Source organism: Portunus trituberculatus, chromosome 44 (assembly GCF_017591435.1).
Source record: "Portunus trituberculatus isolate SZX2019 chromosome 44, ASM1759143v1, whole genome shotgun sequence".
NCBI lineage: Eukaryota > Metazoa > Arthropoda > Malacostraca > Decapoda > Portunidae > Portunus > Portunus trituberculatus.
The window spans coordinates 22,045,845-22,067,347 of record NC_059298.1 but is presented as its reverse complement, the minus strand read 5'-3'; the positions used below and the strand labels follow the sequence as shown (position 1 = coordinate 22,067,347).

General features: G+C 36.6%; 1 protein-coding gene across 1 annotated transcript in view; it reads left to right on the top strand.

The window, feature by feature from the left end:
* Window positions 1-222: 222 nt before the first annotated feature.
* Window positions 223-21,503, top strand: part of LOC123518657 (histone-lysine N-methyltransferase 2C-like) — a gene marked incomplete in the record, with an annotated part of 371,622 nt that continues 350,341 nt past the window's right edge. The window contains 2 exon segments of the mRNA XM_045279595.1: window positions 223-384; window positions 12,827-12,940. Of these exon segments, the coding sequence (XP_045135530.1) occupies window positions 12,835-12,940 (106 nt within the window).

Genomic DNA, 21,503 nt, shown 5'->3' with positions numbered 1-21,503 from the left:
GAAGAGAATATACATAATAATTGATATTTATATTTGGAACTACTTAGTTGCTCGGCGTTGAGATGGACCGCAATACAGCATGAGGATAAGCAATAAACAAAAGATCCGTTAAGGTTTTGGTGGCAGAAACGATTCAGAAAAACAAACACGCAGCAAAACTATAATTTTACAGAATCAAATACTGTATATAAAGTTTCAAGACGCTATAGTTGAGAGTTCCGCTCTTGTTGCATCAGTTCAAACAGATTTTAGTTTACATATAGCGTGTCGGCGTGTTGTGAGTGAACATTAAACCTCCGACATGGGTTTTTTAGTGGAAGTTGAAATTATATTGTAAAACTATGGATCCTTTTACGTTGATGAGGCTTCAGGGAGGCTGTGAAGGTGAGTGTGTGTATAGCAGTGTGCTGTATGGGGTAATGGAAGTGTTTGTTTACATGGGAAGGAGAACACCTCGAGGCTTATGTGCAGCTAAACGTCAAGAATTTCTGTGTATGAAGTTCCTGATAAACTGTTTGGAAGGAGGGCGAGTATTGAAGAAATATGCCATTTGCGTGTAGTGTATATTTATGCTTTAATGTTTGATACATTCAATGTAACGGCTTATCACGTCATAATCGATGTCTTAAAACTTAAGTGCAATGGTAATTTGTCAGATTTCAGTATCAGGAAAGCTTTCAAGCCTTAATTAGTCACAATATGGTGGTTAAAGCGTGATTTTTGTTTTCTGTTAACTTATCTGATGTATCGGAGATTAGTTGTTTGGAGGTGTGGTATATGTGGATAGCAGTTATTGTGGGGTCGATGTTTGAATTCATGATGTTGTGGCGTGTGTTGCAAGTTAGTATTGTTAGTTTCTTGACAGCTGTACAACGGATGAAATGGAGATAACCTTGGACTTTTCTTCAGAGAGTAGTACTTACATGTCAGATAGAATTAAGGTTGCAGAGTATCATGAAATATTAACTTCCAGAAACTTGTTGAAATTATAATGGAAATAAAAAAAATAAGGTTAAAAGGGTATTACTGCAGAGTTTCACCACAATCAGCTACGTGTTTTTTACCCACCTCAAGAGATAGAGCTTCTGATTACGAGTAATTTGAACTCCATATATACTAGGTGCAACCTTATTGAATGGCGACACAGATTTTTTAAAATTTAAGCGTGTTTTGGTGTTAAGCCGTGACACTATAATTATAGCCTCCCGCATCAAACCCTGCCGCACATTGATGGTGTCATTTGCTCGCGGCGACTCGGCGGGCTCCTTGACATACCATTGTCTGAGCATGCGCTTAATTGTTTACGCTGATTGGTTCTTTTCTTTGATGAAACTGAAGCGGCGGCCAATAAAAAAAAAAAAGCATAATTGTTTAGTTAGGTTAGATTAGGTTTAGTTAGGATAGGTTGGGTTAGGTTTGGTTTAGTTAGGTTAGGTTGGGTTAGGTTAGATTAGGTTTAGTTACGTTAGGTTAGGTTAGGTTCTTTTCTGGATGAAACAAGTTTTTTCTGGTAGATTTCGGCTTGTTTTTAATTAATTTACCAGTTGTTTTTTTATGCAAATCATAATATGTTTCGGGGCTGTAAAAAAAGATTGGTTGATTTGTGCCAAAAACAAGTGGTATTTTAATTAAAAGCAAGCCAAAATCTACCAGAAAAAAATAATTTCATCCAGAAAGGGCAAGGTGATGAAACTGTAGGTTTACCGTTAAAAGTTGATAAATATTAATGAATCATGCAGCCCAACTGTTCTTGTTGCTGTGATGGCGACAAACTTCTTGGTCTTGCTTCTGGTAACCTATCCTAACTAAACCTTACTTGTGCAATGCGGTGTTACTGGAGAAAGCCGTCAGTTTCACATATATGAAATAGGAGTACACCACTGGAAAGTAGACATTTTTCTTGACACTTTTCTGCCATATGCTTTGTGTTGCAAATTACTCATTTAGTAGTGATGTTAATAATAAGTTCTGCGCTGAAAACGAAAATCCCTGCATTAAGTTAGGTTAAGTTTAATTCAAATGCATCAATGGTTTTATTTGCCTAGAACATGAAAATCTCTGCATCTAAGAAACATCTCCAAATCTAGGTTTTTTTTTCTGAAATCTAGGGATTTTTCAACGGACAGTGGTGCCCGTTTTGTGTTTTAGACATCAGAATACAACCATTGATGCATTCCTTATTACTTAAATGTCAGGCCAACATTGTTCTCCATATTTACACTTAGTACTTCTCCACAATTCCTGTATTAAAGCTCTTTCAACAAGTATTAATGAACTTATTCCTTAGTGTTCCCAAGCTTGTCTTGAAAACCTTTCTGTGAGGTGGACTAATCATACAACACTTGACTGTCATAAGTGCAGGTGTAATTCTATTCATACATTTGATAAATCTAGTAATTGAATATTATCTTGCCTTGATTTTAATTATACCTATTAGTTATAGTGAAAGCCGATATGTGTAATTTTAGTTGCTTTCAAGAGAAATCTGGAAATTAGGCAACTTGATACTGCAGTTTGCACTTTATTCAGCGTATTTGACAGCATACAAGTCGCACTGGTATGTAAGATGCGCCCTCATTCCAGCAGGTCAAATTCAAGAAAAAATGTTTTTAGTGTATTTAAGCATGTACTGTTGAAAGCAATCTAGCAACACATTTCACAACCAGTAAACATTGCTGCAACACCAATGTTAATCAAGTTCTGGCCAATGTGTGGCTGGGCAATGAATGTTATGTTTACCTTACCTTGTGCTCTTCAGTTAGTCTTGCTGTCTGCTGACATGTGTATTTTTCTGTAGGTGGTGTCCCAAAAGCCCTTGCTGCTGCCCTATTGCCATGCTCTTTGGCATGTAGTCTGTAGGAGATTGTGTAGCTCGATCCTTTTCTTTTTTCACGTCCAATTTTTATTTATTTTTTTTCTTTTCTTCCGCTATCAACTTATGATCATGAACTTGCTGTTACTCACTGCCAGACGGCATTAAGTCAGGGATCTGATCAGTTGATATTTATAAACATGGGTCGTAGCCTTACAGGTTAAATAGCGGTAAATTTGCAGTTTCATCCAATATACCCTATCATATTTATTTTTTCCTATGGGAACCCCTTGGGAAAGTGGGGTTTTTGGGTGGGGAAACCCAAAATGAGTAAAGTTTGACCCCTTGAAAAAGACTAGGGAAATAAAAAAGTATTTGTACTAAAAATGTAGGAGAATTTCCCTGTAACTCAATGAAATTGCCTGAATATAGTGAACACCTGAACTTTACCCTAAATCTAATCTAATGACTGACAGACTGCTGCAGCGCCTGCGCAATATTAATAACAAACACACAAACACACTCAGTACCCTCTGACTGACTGCTGTGAAAGGAACGAGCTAAAATTGAGGTAAATCTTAGAAATTCTGGTCTGAAGTTATTAATTTCCAATTGGGTAAAATGGGGTTAGAAATGCTCATGGAAATGTGATTTAGACCATGAGAATATTTATAGTTATGTATGGTGTACTGGTTGAAATTGCAATAATTCCTAGATAGCTTTAATTTTTATGATAACTTTTTTAAGTAATTATACTGGCAATAATAGTAATGCCATCAAGAAAATAATGATGCACGCAGTTAGGGTAGGTAGAAGTACTGATTGTAAGCTAGGTTAGTGAGCGTCAAGGAGAAAATTAGTCTATGGGAGGTCTCAACTTTGTATATTAGACACATGGCAATTTTTTGAGCAAATACTTTTGGTAAAAGGTGCATCCTATATGCCATCAAGTATAAGTTAAATTTACAACAAGTTTACAGCATTGTAGTTAAAATCTGAGTTTTCTACCTAAAGTGAATTTTTAGAATTACACCACAATCCCCCTATCTATTAACAAGCTTGGGGATATTTGGGAATGTGGGGTTTTAGGGTGAGAGAGGCATACTGATGAAATTTGCTAATAAGTTTAGCCTAGGAATCATAAACACAGCTAGGTATTTTCCCCTTACATACCTATGTATATAATTCATAAACAAAACTTATCAGCAAATTTCATATCCAATATACACTTGACCCTTTATTTCTGGATTGATTTGTGCAGGCAACAGTATGAGTAATGAGAAGTTTGTATAACACTAATGGGTCCTTTCTTTGCCAAACATGGATTTGTCTTCCTCAGACTTTTTTGAGGAAATGCAAAATTTAGTCCATTAAGGTTTCCCTAACCAATTAAACCAAAACAAACATAATCTAAGTTAACACTTAAACTGACCTAACATTAATAGTTGAGTGCACACACACAAACACAAGCGCGCACACACACACACACACACACGGCCCGGTAGCTCAGTGGTTAGAGCGCTGGCTTCACAAGCCAGATGACCGGGGTTCGATTCCCCGGCCGGGTGGAGATATTTGGGTGTGTCTTCTTTCACGTGTAGCCCCTGTTCACCTAGCAGTGAGTAGGTATGGGATGTAAATCGAGGAGTTTTGACCTTGTTGTTCCGGTGTGTGGTGTGTCTCAGGCCTATCCCAAGATCGGAAATAATGAGCTCTGAGCTCGTTCCGTAGGGTAACGTCTGGCTGTCTCGTCATAGACTGCAGCAGATCAAACAGTGAACAGTGAATCACACACACACACACACACACACACACACACACACACACACACACACACACACACACACACACACACACACACACACACACACACACACACACACACACACACACACACACACACACACACACACACACACACACACACACACACACACACACACACACACACACACACACACACACACACACACACACACACACACACACACACACACACACACACACACACACACACACACACACACACACACACACACACACACACACACACACACACACACACACACACACACACACACTGCGTAGTGTAGTGGTCAGCACGCTCGACTCACAATCGAGAGGGCCGGGTTTGAGTCCTGGTAAGCGGCGAGGCAAATGGGCAAGCCTCTTAATGTGTGGCCCCTGTTCACCTAGCAGTAAATAGGTATGGGATGTAACTCGAGGGGTTATGGTCTTGCTTTCCCTGTGTGTGTTGTGTGTTGATGTGGTCTCAGTCCTACCCAAAGATTGGTTTATGAGCTCTGAGCTCGCTCCGTAATGGGGAAGACTGGCTGGGTGACCAGCACTGTACAATTCTACAATTAATGTAATATAAAAGCTTGTTATATATTCCACTGGGACAAAGGTACACATTAGGCCTAGGGCTATCAATGATATATGAGTATGGATGCACATGTAGGGGATAATTTTGGCACACTTCTGTGCCTTGCCACACAGGTTGAGAACCACTGCCATAGACCCATTGGGTCTGGGGAATTTGTTTGGGAAAGTGCCTGTATCTAGAGATGTTTATCTTTTTACATTTATAAGGTATATTTATCAGTAAAACCTGCTATTGTATACATGGCTAGATCAAAATTGACTTGAATTGTTCTATTCCTTGTTTTACTAGGAGATCAGTGTTTTTCATCTCTGCCATCAGAAAATCCCTCATTCCCCAAAATTCCCACACTTGTTGGTGAAGAGATGAAAAAAAAAAAAAAAAAATATATATATATATATATATATATATATATATATATATATATATATATATATATACACACACTCGACCCTCGAAACAACAGACCTCCCATCAACGGATTTCGGAAACTATGGACAAATTTTGGAGTCCGGTTTAATCTACGGATGAATATTAAAATGCGCGCGATTGTCTGTTCCCGGCAAATTATTGTCCGGTAAACTTCGTTTTCTGAATTGTTTATTAATATTTATTAAACTGACCATGCTCATGTCATTTATTTCAGGTTATTTGTTCTACTTAATGCTGTGTAATACTGTTTGAATGATTTCTTAATGATTACACAGTATTTTACATAATTTTATACAGTTTTTTACGTACTTTTGTAAAGAACGGACTTTTGCAATCTACGGACAGGGTCGTGCAAGCATTTTTCCGTTGTTTCGAGGGTCGAGTGTGTATATATATATATATATATATATATATATATATATATATATATATATATATATACATATATAAATAAATAAATAAATAAGTAAAATAAATAAAAAAACACTTATAGAAACTCAGTGACTGTTTTGGTCTGTTTTGTGTTCATCTGCTTTTGGTTTACCACAAATCTTTAACTTTTTGGGGAATGGTGGTTGAGTGGAGGTGATAAAGTGAAAACTAATGATTTGCAGGTAAAATATCAGCAGATTAATTGAAAAGAGGCTAAAAAGTACTAGATTATTATTTATTTATTTATTTATTTACTTACTTACTTAATTATTTACTTTTGTCTGTAATGGAGACTCTGGTAAAAGTAAAAATTTTACCCCAAATACACTGCTCACCTATCCTCATTCAAGTGGTGTGTGTGGCATTATGCTACAGATGGAGAATCAAGAGAGCCAAAAGAACCAATTGAATTACCTAATTGATTTATGTCATGTTATTATTTATGCCAATCATCTTAAAGCATTTCAAAGATCATTCGGGGGTTGATTTTGTCTTCAGTTTGAATTATGGTTTGCAAGGGTGTGAAATGCTATTCTGGAATATGGCTAAACAGTGTTTTAATTATGAACACTGCTGCTTAGAACAGTGCTGCTGAGAAAATTGATGTTTTACATGTGATAATGCAGATATAGACAATCATACTGTACTTTCTCTTGTAGTAAGACCAAGTACATTCTTGAATAAGATACACTATAAGAAAAATCTGGTTAGGTTAAAGTTAAGTTATTGGCTTGCAACCTTTTCCTCAGGATTCAAGCAACCCCAATCATGCACCTCAAGACATGACTGCAACCTCACTGGTTTAGTTGTATATATATGTTTTTATATGCAGGGATTTCTCAAATTATGCGAGGGACACGTTCCTGAAGGGATTGCATAATATAGAAATTGCATAAAGTAAACATGATTACTGAACTAAACTGTACAATATATACCAAGTCTGGCGAATTGCATTCAGCTGACATTAAGTTGAAGGATACAGCGTGTTAGCGGTACACATAGAGAACAGCTGGTGACACCTGCTGGGATTGTATTCTACATAGTTATCATCAGGTCTCACACAGTTCATGTCACTCCACTGATCCTCTTAAACCCATATTAAGGCTCACAATTTGTGAACTTTTTATATATTTAGAAAAAAATATGTTCTTGACAATTTTCTTTTATCTGAATTATTTTGACATTGTATTACTACTTTTGGGAATAATTAGAGCATGCACCCAAACAAAAGAAGAAACCTGATAATTAGAAGATTATGGCCGACAGCCTGACACATGCAGGCCACTCAGGGAAGAGTTGAGTTTTGGGTAAACCAATTGTGCTGCTCCTAGCAGTTATTTATAATAATATGTTATTGCATCATAAAAGGACATTATTTAGTTATTATTTATATTTATCGTTAAATTAATTATAAAAGCTGTTTGGGATTGTTATATGTATATACTGTACAGCCATTTTCTCACAATGTTGACAAGAGTCGCCATTATGGAACTAAACCAACCATGCAACTTGATTTTCTTGACATTGTGTTATTCTAAATAGTGTGTGTAGTATGAAAAAAATGATGAGATCTTTTACCTTTTGTTATTAAAAGTTCACGTTATCTAAACATGCATAAATCAAGAAATTCCTGTATTACTAGTTGCTGGCTAAAATAAAGGTCAATCCACAAATACACTTATATTTTCTTTAATGCAATTTCCACCAGGGGTGTATGGATTTTATATATATATATATATATATATATATATATATATATATATATATATATATATATATATATATATATATATACAGGTTGAACCTCTTTAATCCGGTATTCTTTCATCCGGCAACACCTGTAATCCGGCAAAATTTTTGTTTGCCGGAACTTTTGAATTGGCCAGAGTAATTTGCCGGACTGCCGCTAGGATACGGCAGCGCTGTACTTTGTTTTGGAGCCCGGGCATTCTGGGTCAAATTTGGATCAGTACCACGCTACCGCTCATTGCAAGCACCACCCTCCCAGGTGCATAAAAATTTTTTTCTGTAATATTTGCCCCTAAACATGGCTTCCAAGCAACCAGGAAGTGATAGTGTTGTGTGTGAACCAAAGAAAAAGCGCAAACATATGACAGTATCAGTGCAACAGAAAGTGGACCTATTGAGGAAGCTAGATAAAGGTGTTTCAGTGCGGACCCTTGGCAACAGTACAACATTGGCTCATCAACTGTCTATGATACAAAAAAGGAGAAGAATCAACTTCTCAAGTTTTACAATGAGTGTGAGAGCAAGAACATGGAGGTTCGTAGAACACTTAAGGGGGGTAAAACAGTAATTTAGACAGTGCTCTCATTTAGTGGTTTGAGCTTTGGCGCGCTGGTAATGTCCCTGTGTCCGGCGAGATGATAATGGCGCAGGCAAAAATTTTCCATGTTGAACTTAATTTACAACATGTTTTTCTATATACTTCTGCATGTATATTTTCATGTACAACTATCATATATCAAAACAATGTTACAGCTACACTTGTATAATGCAGGGTAAGTATATAGAGGGTGTTTTGGGGACCACCTATAGTTTGGAATTTTCCATGGTCCGGCAAGTCTAAGGTCCGGTGGTTGCCGGATTTGGGAAGTTCAACCTGTATATATATATATATATATATATATATATATATATATATATATATATATATATATATATATATATATATATATATATAAAATACACTAGCTGTAGCCTACTAGATAGGTGGAGACAAGTCTGATTTAGAATTGCTGGTTAGGACTACCACATTTGAATTATTACATAATACCCAAACAAAACTAGCCACTATCCCTCAATCAATATATGACTATGCATATCTTGAAAACATCTTATGTAGAATTGAGAATTGACCATGTTTGAGATCTTGGTGACCCAAAGGAAAATGCTTGGTGACTTTATTTGTGGCCATGACCCCAATTGCCAGTTTCTCTTTACTTCAATATCAGGTGACTAATGGAAGCATTAGACTAGTAGTTTTCCAGAAAAACAAACATCAGATGTTTCTAAAATATGGCAAAATCTACCAGAAAAAATATACTTTTGATTAAAAAGACAAACGTTAATAAAACAAATTATTACCTACTATTGTTTAGACAGAATATTGACCAGAAATTCTGATATCTGCTCTGATTGAAATTTTAGTCATAATGTTCAAATCTCAATGGTTTTTTATGGATTTATTATCCATTTATTCTGTGTATATTGTACTTTTATGTGGTACAGTGTACAGTTTGGTTCTAGATCTTCAGATTTTACGTATACAATAGTGTATCTTGATTTACAGATTTAATGTTTTCTGTGATAACTCTTAACTTGATTTGATCAAATCAAGTTCATTTTTCTTATTAACCTGTTCCCTGCGTTTGGCAGCACGGCGAACTCTCCCGCACTGCGATACAAATAAATTGTCGTGTCAGTGTTGGTCATGCCAGCAAAGAGAGAAGAATACAGTAAGCCCCCACATTTAGCGATCCTATTAGTCTGCCAAAACCATCGCTAAATTGGAATTTTGCCAAATTTGAATATTACTTTGAATAGGGAAAAATACCAATCAGTCTTTCGTCCGCCCAAAGTCCCTATTTCGAGTCCCCATTTACAGCTGCAACATCGCCACCTTCACGAGAATCAGCACCCCCGAACCACTAGTGGAGGTCATGGTGATAGTGAAACTCGCTAAACAGCGAGGATAGGAGCACAAAAATTGAGTTCACACGCTGGATTAACACACACAATAGCTCAAATGTTGAGCGGAAATGCTGGAGGCACTGTGGGGCTGACGTCACAGCCAAACAGACACGCGATTGGCTCAGAGCGAGTGGGAGGCGGGACAGCGTAGCGCGGTACATTCGATAAATATGAGAGAAAATCGCTAAACTTGAGGACTTGGCCTTTTTCCAGACAGTCACTAAATAAGGGTTTTGCTAAGCTGGATTTCGCTAAATTCGGGGGCTTACTGTAGAGTGTTGTCTTGGAGAACACCCAAATGAACTGGCAACCTCAAAAAGTGTTTGCCCACAAGTGAATTGCATCGCAAACCGTGAAAAATCTATGACTTCTCTGCGATATGACCCACCGGGAGACATACTTTATTTGTTGGTATTCAGTGCGTTTCTATATTGTACTATATTTTTCCTTTCCTAGATTTATTTATTTATTTTTGTCTTGTGCACACAAGTCAAAAGTGGTCAAAAAGTTCCTTGCAGACAAAGAAATTGAAGTGTTAGACTGGCCAGGTAATTCGCCGGATCTGAACCCCATTGAGAATGCTTAGAATGTTATGAAAAATAAAAATCCAAACCAACCAACATCAAAGACCTGCAGGAGGCACTGAAGGAGTTATGGATCAATATGGACGTGTCCTACTTTGCCAAGCTCGCCGAATCAATGCCCAAAAGACTTCAGATGGTGATAAAGAACAAAGGCAATATGTCTAAGTACTAACTTTGAGGATATAATCACAATAAAATACATGCAAGTGAAATATTTGTCTTATTAACTGTATCGTGTGAATGTTGCAGTTTTTTTTGCCGCAACTTGTTTTTTACATGTATCAGAAAGAAAATATAGAAACAAGAATATTTTTGATAGAATTTTCATAACACTAAAAATGAAACAAGCTTCATATTTATCAATCAGGGCTTATTATGCCCTTCTACAGATACTGTATTTTGCAGTTTTACTATATAATCCAATTTTTATTAATATTAAGATTAAAATGTGATATATGTGAAAGCTGTTGTATGACCCACCAGTGGGTTGCATCACAACACTGGATAGTAACTGATGACTGGTGGGTCGTATTGCAGGGAATGTGTTGATCAGTATTCTCAATCATTCATGCCTTTCTCTGGTAAACTCAGGATCTCTCTGTCTGCTTCTGTATGTCCATCTTCCTACGACTTGACTTCTTTTAAGAGGAGAGTTGAAGATATGTATTCCCAGAGTTTTAGGCTTACTCTACTAATCTTTTAGAAAACTGGTAATCAAGTGGGTCTTTTTTGTTATGTTTTTTTTGTAGCTCCTGGCCAACTTCCCCTCTTCCATAAGAAAAAGAAAAGATATTTGTAAACATGTGTCACAGCCTCACTGGTTAGATTGTTTTAATTTATATGATAATTTGTTAAAATGATAATACTGGTATTGATGATAATACCAGCAATAGAATAATGATTCATGCAGTTAGGATAGGTAAAAGTTCTGGAAAAAGGTGCGTCTTCTAATTATTCTGTCAAATATCGTATCTCAGTGTGGACAATTAGGAGCTAAGGTGGATGGGTAGATTGGGGAAATATGTGAAGAGATATTTCACAATTAAAGTGTGTAGAGAAACTCAACTATCATGTGACATCATAATCCGGGAGTTTTTGAATGATGGGCACGCGATAGCAGTAATTTTGTGTGCGATGTAGACATATGTGCAGCTTTTTTAAGTATGTATGATAGCAATAAAATGCGATAGCAGAGGGTTAAGTGTAAACTCTAAAGTACAGGTACTCCTTGCTGTACATTTTATTTCATTATTATTATTATTATGATTATTATTATTATTATTATTATGATTATTATTATTATTATTATTATTATTATTATTATTATTATTATTATTATTATTTATCATTTTATTTATCATGTTTCTCTGCATTATTTTATATGGAGGATCACTTGTGGCATCATAGTCACTAACCAACCTCTGTAGTGAGTCATTTCTGTACAGCAAGATTTTCTCATTATACTGAAGCTGTTTTACATGGTGTTTGGTGTTGTTCTAACCCCTGGACTATCCTTAGGAACAATATGTGCCCCAATTAGCAGTGGATGAATGCTCATAACCTCATGACACGATTGACACTTGAGGGTCAAACTGTGATTGTCTGATTGAACAACATGGCTATTAGTGATTGTGGATTAAAAAACATGTTGAAGTGTCATATTTGTAAATAATAATAATGATAAAGAAATTAAATTTTACACACCATCACAATGCCCCTCAGCCTCAGGGGGATCAGGGCAAAGACTCGTCCATCCTCATGGAGGACATCATGCAATTGACACTACAATGAGAGTAATAGCTTTTTTATTTATTGCTTTATTTTTGTGTTTATTTATTTATGTAATATAAGCTTTATTCTTTTTTAAATAACTGTATTTAACTACAATATTTCATGACTTATATGTTTTAGGGAGCACATGTATTTTTTTGTATTCAATCTTAAGTTCTCTAGATGATCGTTCAGTCTGTGATTGCCTTTTCAGGGTCTTAACCTAATGATTTATCAGAATACCTGTACTTATAATTGATTTTTTTGTTGTACAGAATAAATGACTGTACCTAAAGCTACATCCTTATTAGTAGTATACATAGATATTTTTCAAACATCAGAATTCTAAAATTGAGATAAAATTCCCCTTGTTCCTCTCAGAATTCCTCTCTAGAATCACAAATTGAAGCAACTCTGCTAGGCTGCCAAGTATACTATGTAAGAGGTGGCCAGCAGGTGAGCCAAAGTACTAAGCAGACAGAGGCGACAGATTCATGCACAAAGGAGAATTCATGTTCAGGATTTTAAGATATATTATTCATGTTTATAAAGATTAATGATGAGACCTAATCTACTGTGTGTATTTTTAAGAATTTACATTGGTTTGAAATTTTATTATTTACTTTTCATTTACAATTTATAGCACATTTTTTTTTCTTCAAAACATTGCTTTTATATTTTGTTCACAATTTTTGCCAGATTGAAGTATGGAGAAACCACATGGGGTCAGTTTTGAAGATGGCTCCCCTGACACCAAATGGGAGAAAGGAACAACAAGTGGAAGGGAATTGTCCTCATGTGGTTCGGCTTCAGGTAAAGCATATCACTATAATAGGTCCCAGCTTAGTTATTACCATTATTAGAAACTTAGATCATGATGGCAGAGTAAACTTATCACTGGAAGACAAATATACAAAGTTTATGTAAATGACTTCAGTTAGTCATCCAGTCATCCAGATTGCATTTGTGTTTTTAACATCTTTTTTACTAAAATACCATAATTTGTTTTTGTCATTTCCATTTTTAGTTATGACCCAACTCATTTATGTATTATTACTATTATTATTATTATTGTTATTATTATTTTTATTTTTATTACAGTAAGCCCCCTTGCTTGGCGAATTAATTAATTAGTTTACCGCCAAATGTGAAATTTCGCCAAGCACGAGTTCTTTATACAATTTGAATTGCCTTAAAAATGCCTCAATCAGTCTTTGCTCATTGCCAAAGTTTCTCTTTTGACCCCTAAAATACCATCTTTCGAGCTGAAATAAAGTCTTTGGCCTTCACATATTAGAACACATATACGAAACAGACCAATAAATAAAGCTAATAAGACATGATATAAAGGCTGTAACTCCTGTGTTTCCACCTGTTTCCTTTGCCCACTTTTGTCCTTGCTGCCACCACCATTGTCCTTACCCCCACCAGTACCACCTGTTGCACTGGTAGAGGCCATGTTGGCGGTAAATCACCAAAATTCGTTCCCACGCTAGCAGAACAGAGGTTAGCACATACAAAATGGCTGCGTTCTGATAGGTTTAGAGAGAGGTCTGATGTCACCGGGGAGTCGCGTGGTTTGCCGTGCGGCTGCCAGGGAACCGCTAAGTTTTAATTCAAATCGCTAAGCGTGCACTTTGTGTTCCGTGGCCACCCTACCACCATAAGTGAATTTTGCCAAGCTGAGATTTGCCAAGTGCAGGGCCTTACTGTATTAATTTTTATTTTATTAGATTTAATGAATTTATAATTTATTGTTATTATTATTATTATTATTATTATTATTATTATTATTATTATTATTATTATTATTATTATTATTATCTTTATAATTTTTGTTTGTTAGTCAATTTGTTTATTAATTAATTAATTTGCTTAATTATTTTCAGGAATAATCATACCTATACTTGTCCTGCTTCAGTTCCTACAAACTTAACATTGCAGTATTATTTATCTCAAATACTATTATTCCTATTTTCAGTCTTAAAAAGGTATTCATTGAGTAAACATAATCTGACACCAATTCCACATGTCCTGCCCGATTTCACTGGTTTCACTTTCATTGTATCTTATATGATTATATTTGGTTATTGGATGTTTCTTATGGAGACAGTAATTGTTTATGAATCTTCCAAGTCACTCAGATTAATAAAAATTGATTGAAATTTTTTTGGGTGGTGTTAAAAGAGGAGAAAGTTTTGATAAGTTGATATAGCAAAAGAGTGATTAACTCCTTGAGCACCATCTTCTACTCATGTATGTGATAAGGAATGCACTGTGATATGCCGTCACATATGCATTGGCGTGAAAGTATCTATTGTTTTGAAGGGTCAGTAATTATGGCCAGCATTTTGTTTTATACTTTGTTTATGGGATGGTACTATGCACTGGAGACGTGTCACTGCATCTCAAGGCTCACTGCCAATGCAGTGTTGTAGTCAGTTGAAAGTCTAGCTCTGAATATAATATGAGGTACTTCTGATGAAGAATGTAGTGATGATAACTCAGAAAGTCTTATTGGTACACTATAATATTTTCATGAATGTGAAAGTATATGCCCCCACCCACAAAAAAAAAAAAAGTATATATATATATATATATATATATATATATATATATATATATATATATATATATATATACACACACACACACACACACACACACACACACACACACACACACACACACACACACACACACACACACACACACACATATACAGGGTGTTCGGAAAGTCACTGTGCACTTACATATTTATTAACATACATGTTTCAATATAGAATACAGGAGGTAAATATGAATGACAATTATAAATTATGTTGAAAGTGACCCCCTTTAAGCATCAATACAGGCTTGGACCCTTCTTATTTTGTTTCTAAACCGCTATCAGTTGCTCGCTTGAAATAGACTGAATGAATGCTGTTATTGCTGCTTGCAAATCATTCAGCGTGCACGGATGATCTCGATATACTGCAGATTTTGCTGCTCCCCATAGATAAAAGTCTGGTGGATTCAGATCTGGTGAACGTGGGGGCCACACGTCTTTCAAAATAATGTGGTCTCCAAAGAATTCCTTTAATAAATGCATAGATCTGCCAGATGTGTGGGCAGTAGCACCATCCTGTTGAAACCATGAGTAATTGATTTTATCACTTGTCATCTGACTGATGAAGGCGTGAAGAATATCCGAACAATAGCGCTTGCTGTTTATTGTGTTCATAAAGAAAATAGGGCCAACAATTCTACGTCTGGAAATCACAACCCACACACCAACCTTCTTATCATGTAGGGGTGTTTCGTGCAAACTGTGAGGATTATCAGATGACCACAATCTTGAATTTTGCGAATTAACGTAACCTGAGAGATGGAACCATGCTTCGTCGGTGAAAAAGGTCGCATCCAACACATCAGCCGTATTCTCTTCGATAAATTGGTTAAACCATCTGCAATAGCGTAATCGTTTCTCATGATCAGTGGTTTTCAGTTCTTGTACTGCCATTATTTTGTATGGGGAAGAGCTTTAATTCCCTTCTGACAGTGTTATGAGCAGTTGCAGGACCAATATCATGCTGCTGAGCTAATTTTCATAATGATTTTGATGGACTCTGCAGCATACTGTCAGAAATGTCCAACAGTTTCTCCTCCGATAGCTTTGCTGGCCTTCCACAGCGTTTGGCATTATCCACTGATCCTGTTTCCCGAAACTTATCAACAAGGTTACGAACTGTGTTGGGATGTGGAACAGGTTTATCTGGGAATTTTTCAGCAAACCGCTGTTGCACCACATCTGTGTATCTACCACCCTCTCGGAATACGTGTCCCACGAGCCATACACATTCCTCAGTTGTTAAAACCATATTGGGGTTGAAATCTGAAATATAAAAAAAATTATTAGAAAAGTTCACAGTGACTTTCCGAAATCTGCAGTGTATCGAGATCGTCCACGCGCGCTGGATGACTTGCAAGCAGCAATAACAGCATTCATTCAGTCTATTTCAAGCGAGCAGCTGATAGCAGTGTTTAGAAACAAAATAAGAATTGTCCAAGCCTGTATTGATGCTAAGGGGGGGTCACTTTCAACATAATTTGTAATTGTCATTCATATTTACCTTCTGTATTCTATATTGAAACATGTATGTTAATAAATATGTAAGTGCACAGTGACTTTAAACGGGGGGTGCCTGTATATATATATATATATATATATATATATATATATATATATATATATATATATATATATATATACATACATATACAGTGGTGCCCTGGAATACGAACTTAATCCGTTCAAAATTTTGTTCTTACTCCAAAACGTTCTTACTCCAAAGCATCAAAATACATGTATTCTTATGGAAGAAATTATAATTTGTTCCAAACCACCTGTCATTGGCCCATTGTTTTCAAGATGGTGGACACTTAGCCAATCATGTATCAGCTTTTACAAGGATATGTTTGTGTAGGTGTGAGGGCAACAAGCGAGAGGATGATGAGAGCATTGATGTCAGTATGCTGTATGTTATGATTTTTTATGTATTTCTTGGTGAGATATAAGATATACATGTATTTCCATGGATAAGTAAGCAGTTCAGAAACATATTATGATGCATGACAATATTGGGATCGTTATTTTTATCTCGTTATTGGTTTAGATAAGAGTGCATATTGCTGGCTTGATCGAGTTGCCTGAGGAGGATGTGTTGACGCTTGTTTCTGACGGCGAGGAAGTTACAATTTGCTTACTTCCCTGATTTATTTATCATATTGAATGCAGTATATCAAAAGAAAAACTTATTGGCTTATATAAGAGTGTGTGGTGCTGGCTTGATGGAGTCACATGACACTTGTTTCTGAGACGTTGAATTTTCATTATATTACATTTTGCTTACTTTCCTGCTTTATTTTCCTATCTTTTATAGTTATAGCATAATAGTTGTAGTATATATGATAATAGTATGCAAAAAGTAAGAAATAAGGTGAAAAAATGAATTTTTTTGGTCTTGGGAGGTGGTTTGGAACGAATAATAATTTCTTCCATAAGAATACATGTATTTTTTTGCTTTGGAGTAAGAACAAAATTTTGAACAGATTAAGTTCGTATTCCAAGGCACCACTGTATGTATATACAGTAATACCTCGAGATATGATCGCCCCCAACATCTAATTTTTTTTATATACGACGAAAAATTTTGTATAATTTACACCTTGAAATACGACGATGTTTTTAAGATACGAATAGCCATCGGTAGGTGGCGCAGCGATCACTTGGCTACCCATGTCCACCCGAACATTCAGCCCGCGTTGTGGATCGTTGTTCATCCTTTGTGCATGTATGTGTCTATACTCCTCGGCAGTGTATATTTTTTTCTTAAGTTTTCTGAACTAAAGTAAAGTAAAAGTTTGGCGAGAAACACACAAAATAGCCTGTATTCACATACTGATTACACTTAGAAATTCAATAAACGAGTGAGTACAAATGGTGTTCTGCCCACAAGCAACTCTTCCTCTTTGCAATGCAAAAAACCTGAAGTCTGTAGATCAGGGGTACTCAATTGGCGGCCTGTGGTCCGGATCCGGACCTTCTGAGTGTTGTAGTTGGACACCAGGTCCCAGGAAGAGTAAAATCTAGTTAAATAGCATGAAGGCCCTGGTGATGGTTTCTTGCAAGTGTATTTCCTCGACTGACTGTAAGTTAGGTGTCTATAGAGAACGTACGTACAGTATTTAGCTTGCGAATACTCCCAGGGTCTTACATATAAATATTTAGAATAGTTTCCCTTTGATATTGCATTTTCTCTTACTGCTCTTGCATTAACAGAAAATGTGAAAAATCAGCTGGGTTTTGTTGTTTATGGCGGGCGAGGCACGGCTGAATTTCGGCGTGAGTTATGTTGTTCTGGACGTGTCTGATGTTATATTAGGCCTCCTATCAATAGTAGCATTTGTTCATGAATAAGTCAGGAGTACGTTGGTAGCAGGGGCGTATATTCAGGGTGTCCAGGCACATGTATGTGGCACATGTGGCACAAATAATGAGCAACACACACAGTCACACACACACACACACACACACACACACACACACACACACACACACACACACACACACACACACACACACACACCGTCGCCGTCGCTGAGAGAGGACGGCTCATCTCTGGCTGTGGACAGGAAGAAGTGAAAATACCTATGGTGTTACAGGGCCCGGGTACCTCTGAGTTAGTGTCCTGTTGATGTCCTACTGTCGCATAGTGTTGAAAGTGAGGGATATGGAGAGTGGTCCCTGAGAGGAGAGTGTGGGCGGTGATCGTTTTGGCTGTAATCAGCTGACGATAGCAAACATGGTGGCTACCCCTAGGCAACCCAAGGATTTTGAAGGTTTTGTAACTACTCCAAGAGGACTGGAGAAATTAGATATGGATGCAAGAATCCAGGCACTGGAAAGTAAGTTCCTAAACATTTTGTCCATAGAAGAAAAACTGGATAGAGTTATAGCCGAGAATGATTTGTTCAAAAAAGATATCTATTTGTTAACGATAGCGAATAAAGAGCTATTGAAGGAAAAAGTAGAGATGGAGAAGGAAACCAACAACTAAGGAAACAATGTGAAGAGATGAAGGCTAAACTCATGGAAATGGAGATGAAAATATCTGAAGGGGACTTGAGGAAGGAGGAATGCCTTAATCTAATTGATGCCAGGATGAAAGAAGTGAACCATGAACATCAGGAGGTACAAAGGTCCTTTAGGGAGATAGTGAAAAAGCAGAAAGAGGAAAATAAAGTGATTACACAGAGTGAAATGGTAAAGGCACTAAAGGAAAATGAGTATGTGGTGAGAGATATTGCTGAAAAGAAAAAATGTGTGATCATAACAGGATTGAGGGAGGAAACTAACAGAAACTGGCAGGATAGGAGGAATAAGGAAAATGACAGGATTAAGTCTTTACTGAATAAGATCTCTGTGGAGGAAGAGGACCTATATGCTGAGGTAGAAGAAAATGTGAGATTGGGAGCTTTTGAGGAAGGCAAGAATTGACCATTAAAATTGAAATTAAAGTCTCAGGTGCCAGTGGAGGCCTTGTTGAGGAGAGCTTGGAAACTTAAGGACTCTGAGGAAACCAAAACAATTTACATAAGAAGAAATATGTCACAGGATGAGCGAATGAAAATGAAAGAGCTTGTAATTGAAGTGAAAGAGAGGAATGACGAAAGAACAGAGGAGGAAAAGATCAAGTTTTTTTGGAGGATGAGAAATGGGAGGCTAAAGAAGTGGTGGATAAAACAGGCGGAATAGACATTACATGGAAGAAAGAGACTAGGGATGGAATACAAGTGACTTACACGAATATAGATGGATTTCTGTCTAAGAGGCTAGAATGTATGGATTACCTAAGAAATAACGAACCGGACATAATGTGTGTAGTGGAAACAAAGCTAAGGCCCCGAAATAAAGCTAGACTGGTTTGTTGTAAAACACTACAAAGTATGGAGAAATGATAGAAAAAATAAAGGAGGTGGTGGTATAATGGTTCTTACTAAGGAAGATCTGATAGTGAAGGAGGTGAACTATTGTAAGAGAAATGAGGAAGTGATAAATATGCTTATAACAGATGGCAAGAGGGACATTAATATTATAACAGTATACATACCATCCAGAACCAATGCTTAGGAATATGAACAGTACCAAATGGTGATGAGAAATACTCTAGACAGAATGAAGCAAGAACTCATCAGAAAGGATAGAGTGATGATAGTCGGAGACTTTAATTGTAAAGAAATAGTGTGGGAAGACTACGAAGTGGTGAACGGTGGTGAGTGGGCAGAGAAATTGTTAAAGATAGCAACAAATAACTTGATGACACAGTGGGTGAGATCACCAACAAAGTGCAGGGGACAAGATGTTGCAGCAAGGTTGGATTTGATATTTACCAGGGCATCTCTAAAAGAGGAAATTGAACATAAATATCCCTTGGGGAGAAGCAATCATGATGTCCTAAGCTTTGAGCTGGATACGGAATTAAGCACGAATAAGATTGTGGAAATTAAATTATATTAGGGCAAATTATAATCATATAAGGGAGTTCTTTAATGAAATTGACTGGTCCATGGTATACCAGGAAAGGGATATGCAATTGAAATACGATAAATTTATGGATTTGTATAACTCTGCTGTGAAAAAGTTTGTGCCATATTACAGAAAGAGGACTTTAAATAATAAACAGTGGTTTAATAGAAATTGTGAAGAAGCAAAAAAGAACAAAGAAAAGGCATGGAAGAAACTTAAGAAAAACAGTGATGTATTATCAAGAGAAGTTTACAAAACAGCAAGGAATAGATATGTTGAAGTAAGGAGAACAGCACAGAAGGAATATGAACAGAGGGTGGTGGAAAACTGTGATAGTGACCCAAAATGTTTTACAAATTCATAAATGGAAAACTAAATATAAGGGAGGCAATAGAAAAGGTAAAAACGGGAAGAAGTATATGAGGATGCTGGAGATATAGCTGAAATTTTGAACGACAACTTTTGCAAAGTGTTTACAAAGGAGGAGCATTTTATGGGAGGAAGGCCTACGGAAATAAAGCAAATGCAGGACATCATGGTTACTAAGGAAGATGTAAGGAAAATTATAAGCAATCTGGATATTAATAAATCAATGGGGCCTGATGGCATATCTGGGAGGTTGCTAAATGAATGTAAGGATCAATTGTTGAACCCCATATTTGATATTGTGGAAACCTCCATACGAACAGGATTAGTCCCGAAAGAGTGGAAAAGAGCTGACATTGTGCCTATATATAAGAATGGTAGTAGAATGGAACCGCTAAATTATAGACCAGTATCGTTGACTAGTATATTGTGCAAGGTATGTGAAGAAGTAATTAAAGCTAAGTGGAGTGAGTATCTAGAAAGTGAAAACATTCTGAGTGAAAGGCAGTTTGGTTTCAGAAAAGGAAGATCATGCGTATCCAATTTATTATGTTTTTATTCAAGAGTGACTGACATACTACAACATAGAGAGGGATGGGTGGATGCTATCTACCTGGACTTGAGAAAGGCCTTTGATAAAGTACCACACAATAGACTGATGTGGAAACTAAAGAAGATTGGAGGAGTAAATGATAAACTAGCAAAATGGATGGAAAATTACTTAATGGGAAGAGAAATGAGAACAGTGGTGAGAGGAAGGAAGTCCGAGTGGAAGAAGGTAACCAGTGGAGTTCCACAAGGGTCAGTGCTTGGTCCCATCATGTTTTTGAATTATGTTAATGATATGCCAGTAGGAATTGACAGTTACATGAACATGTTTGCAGACGATACTGAAATTATGAGGAGAGTAAGGAATGTGGAAGATTGTAACAAGTTACAGGA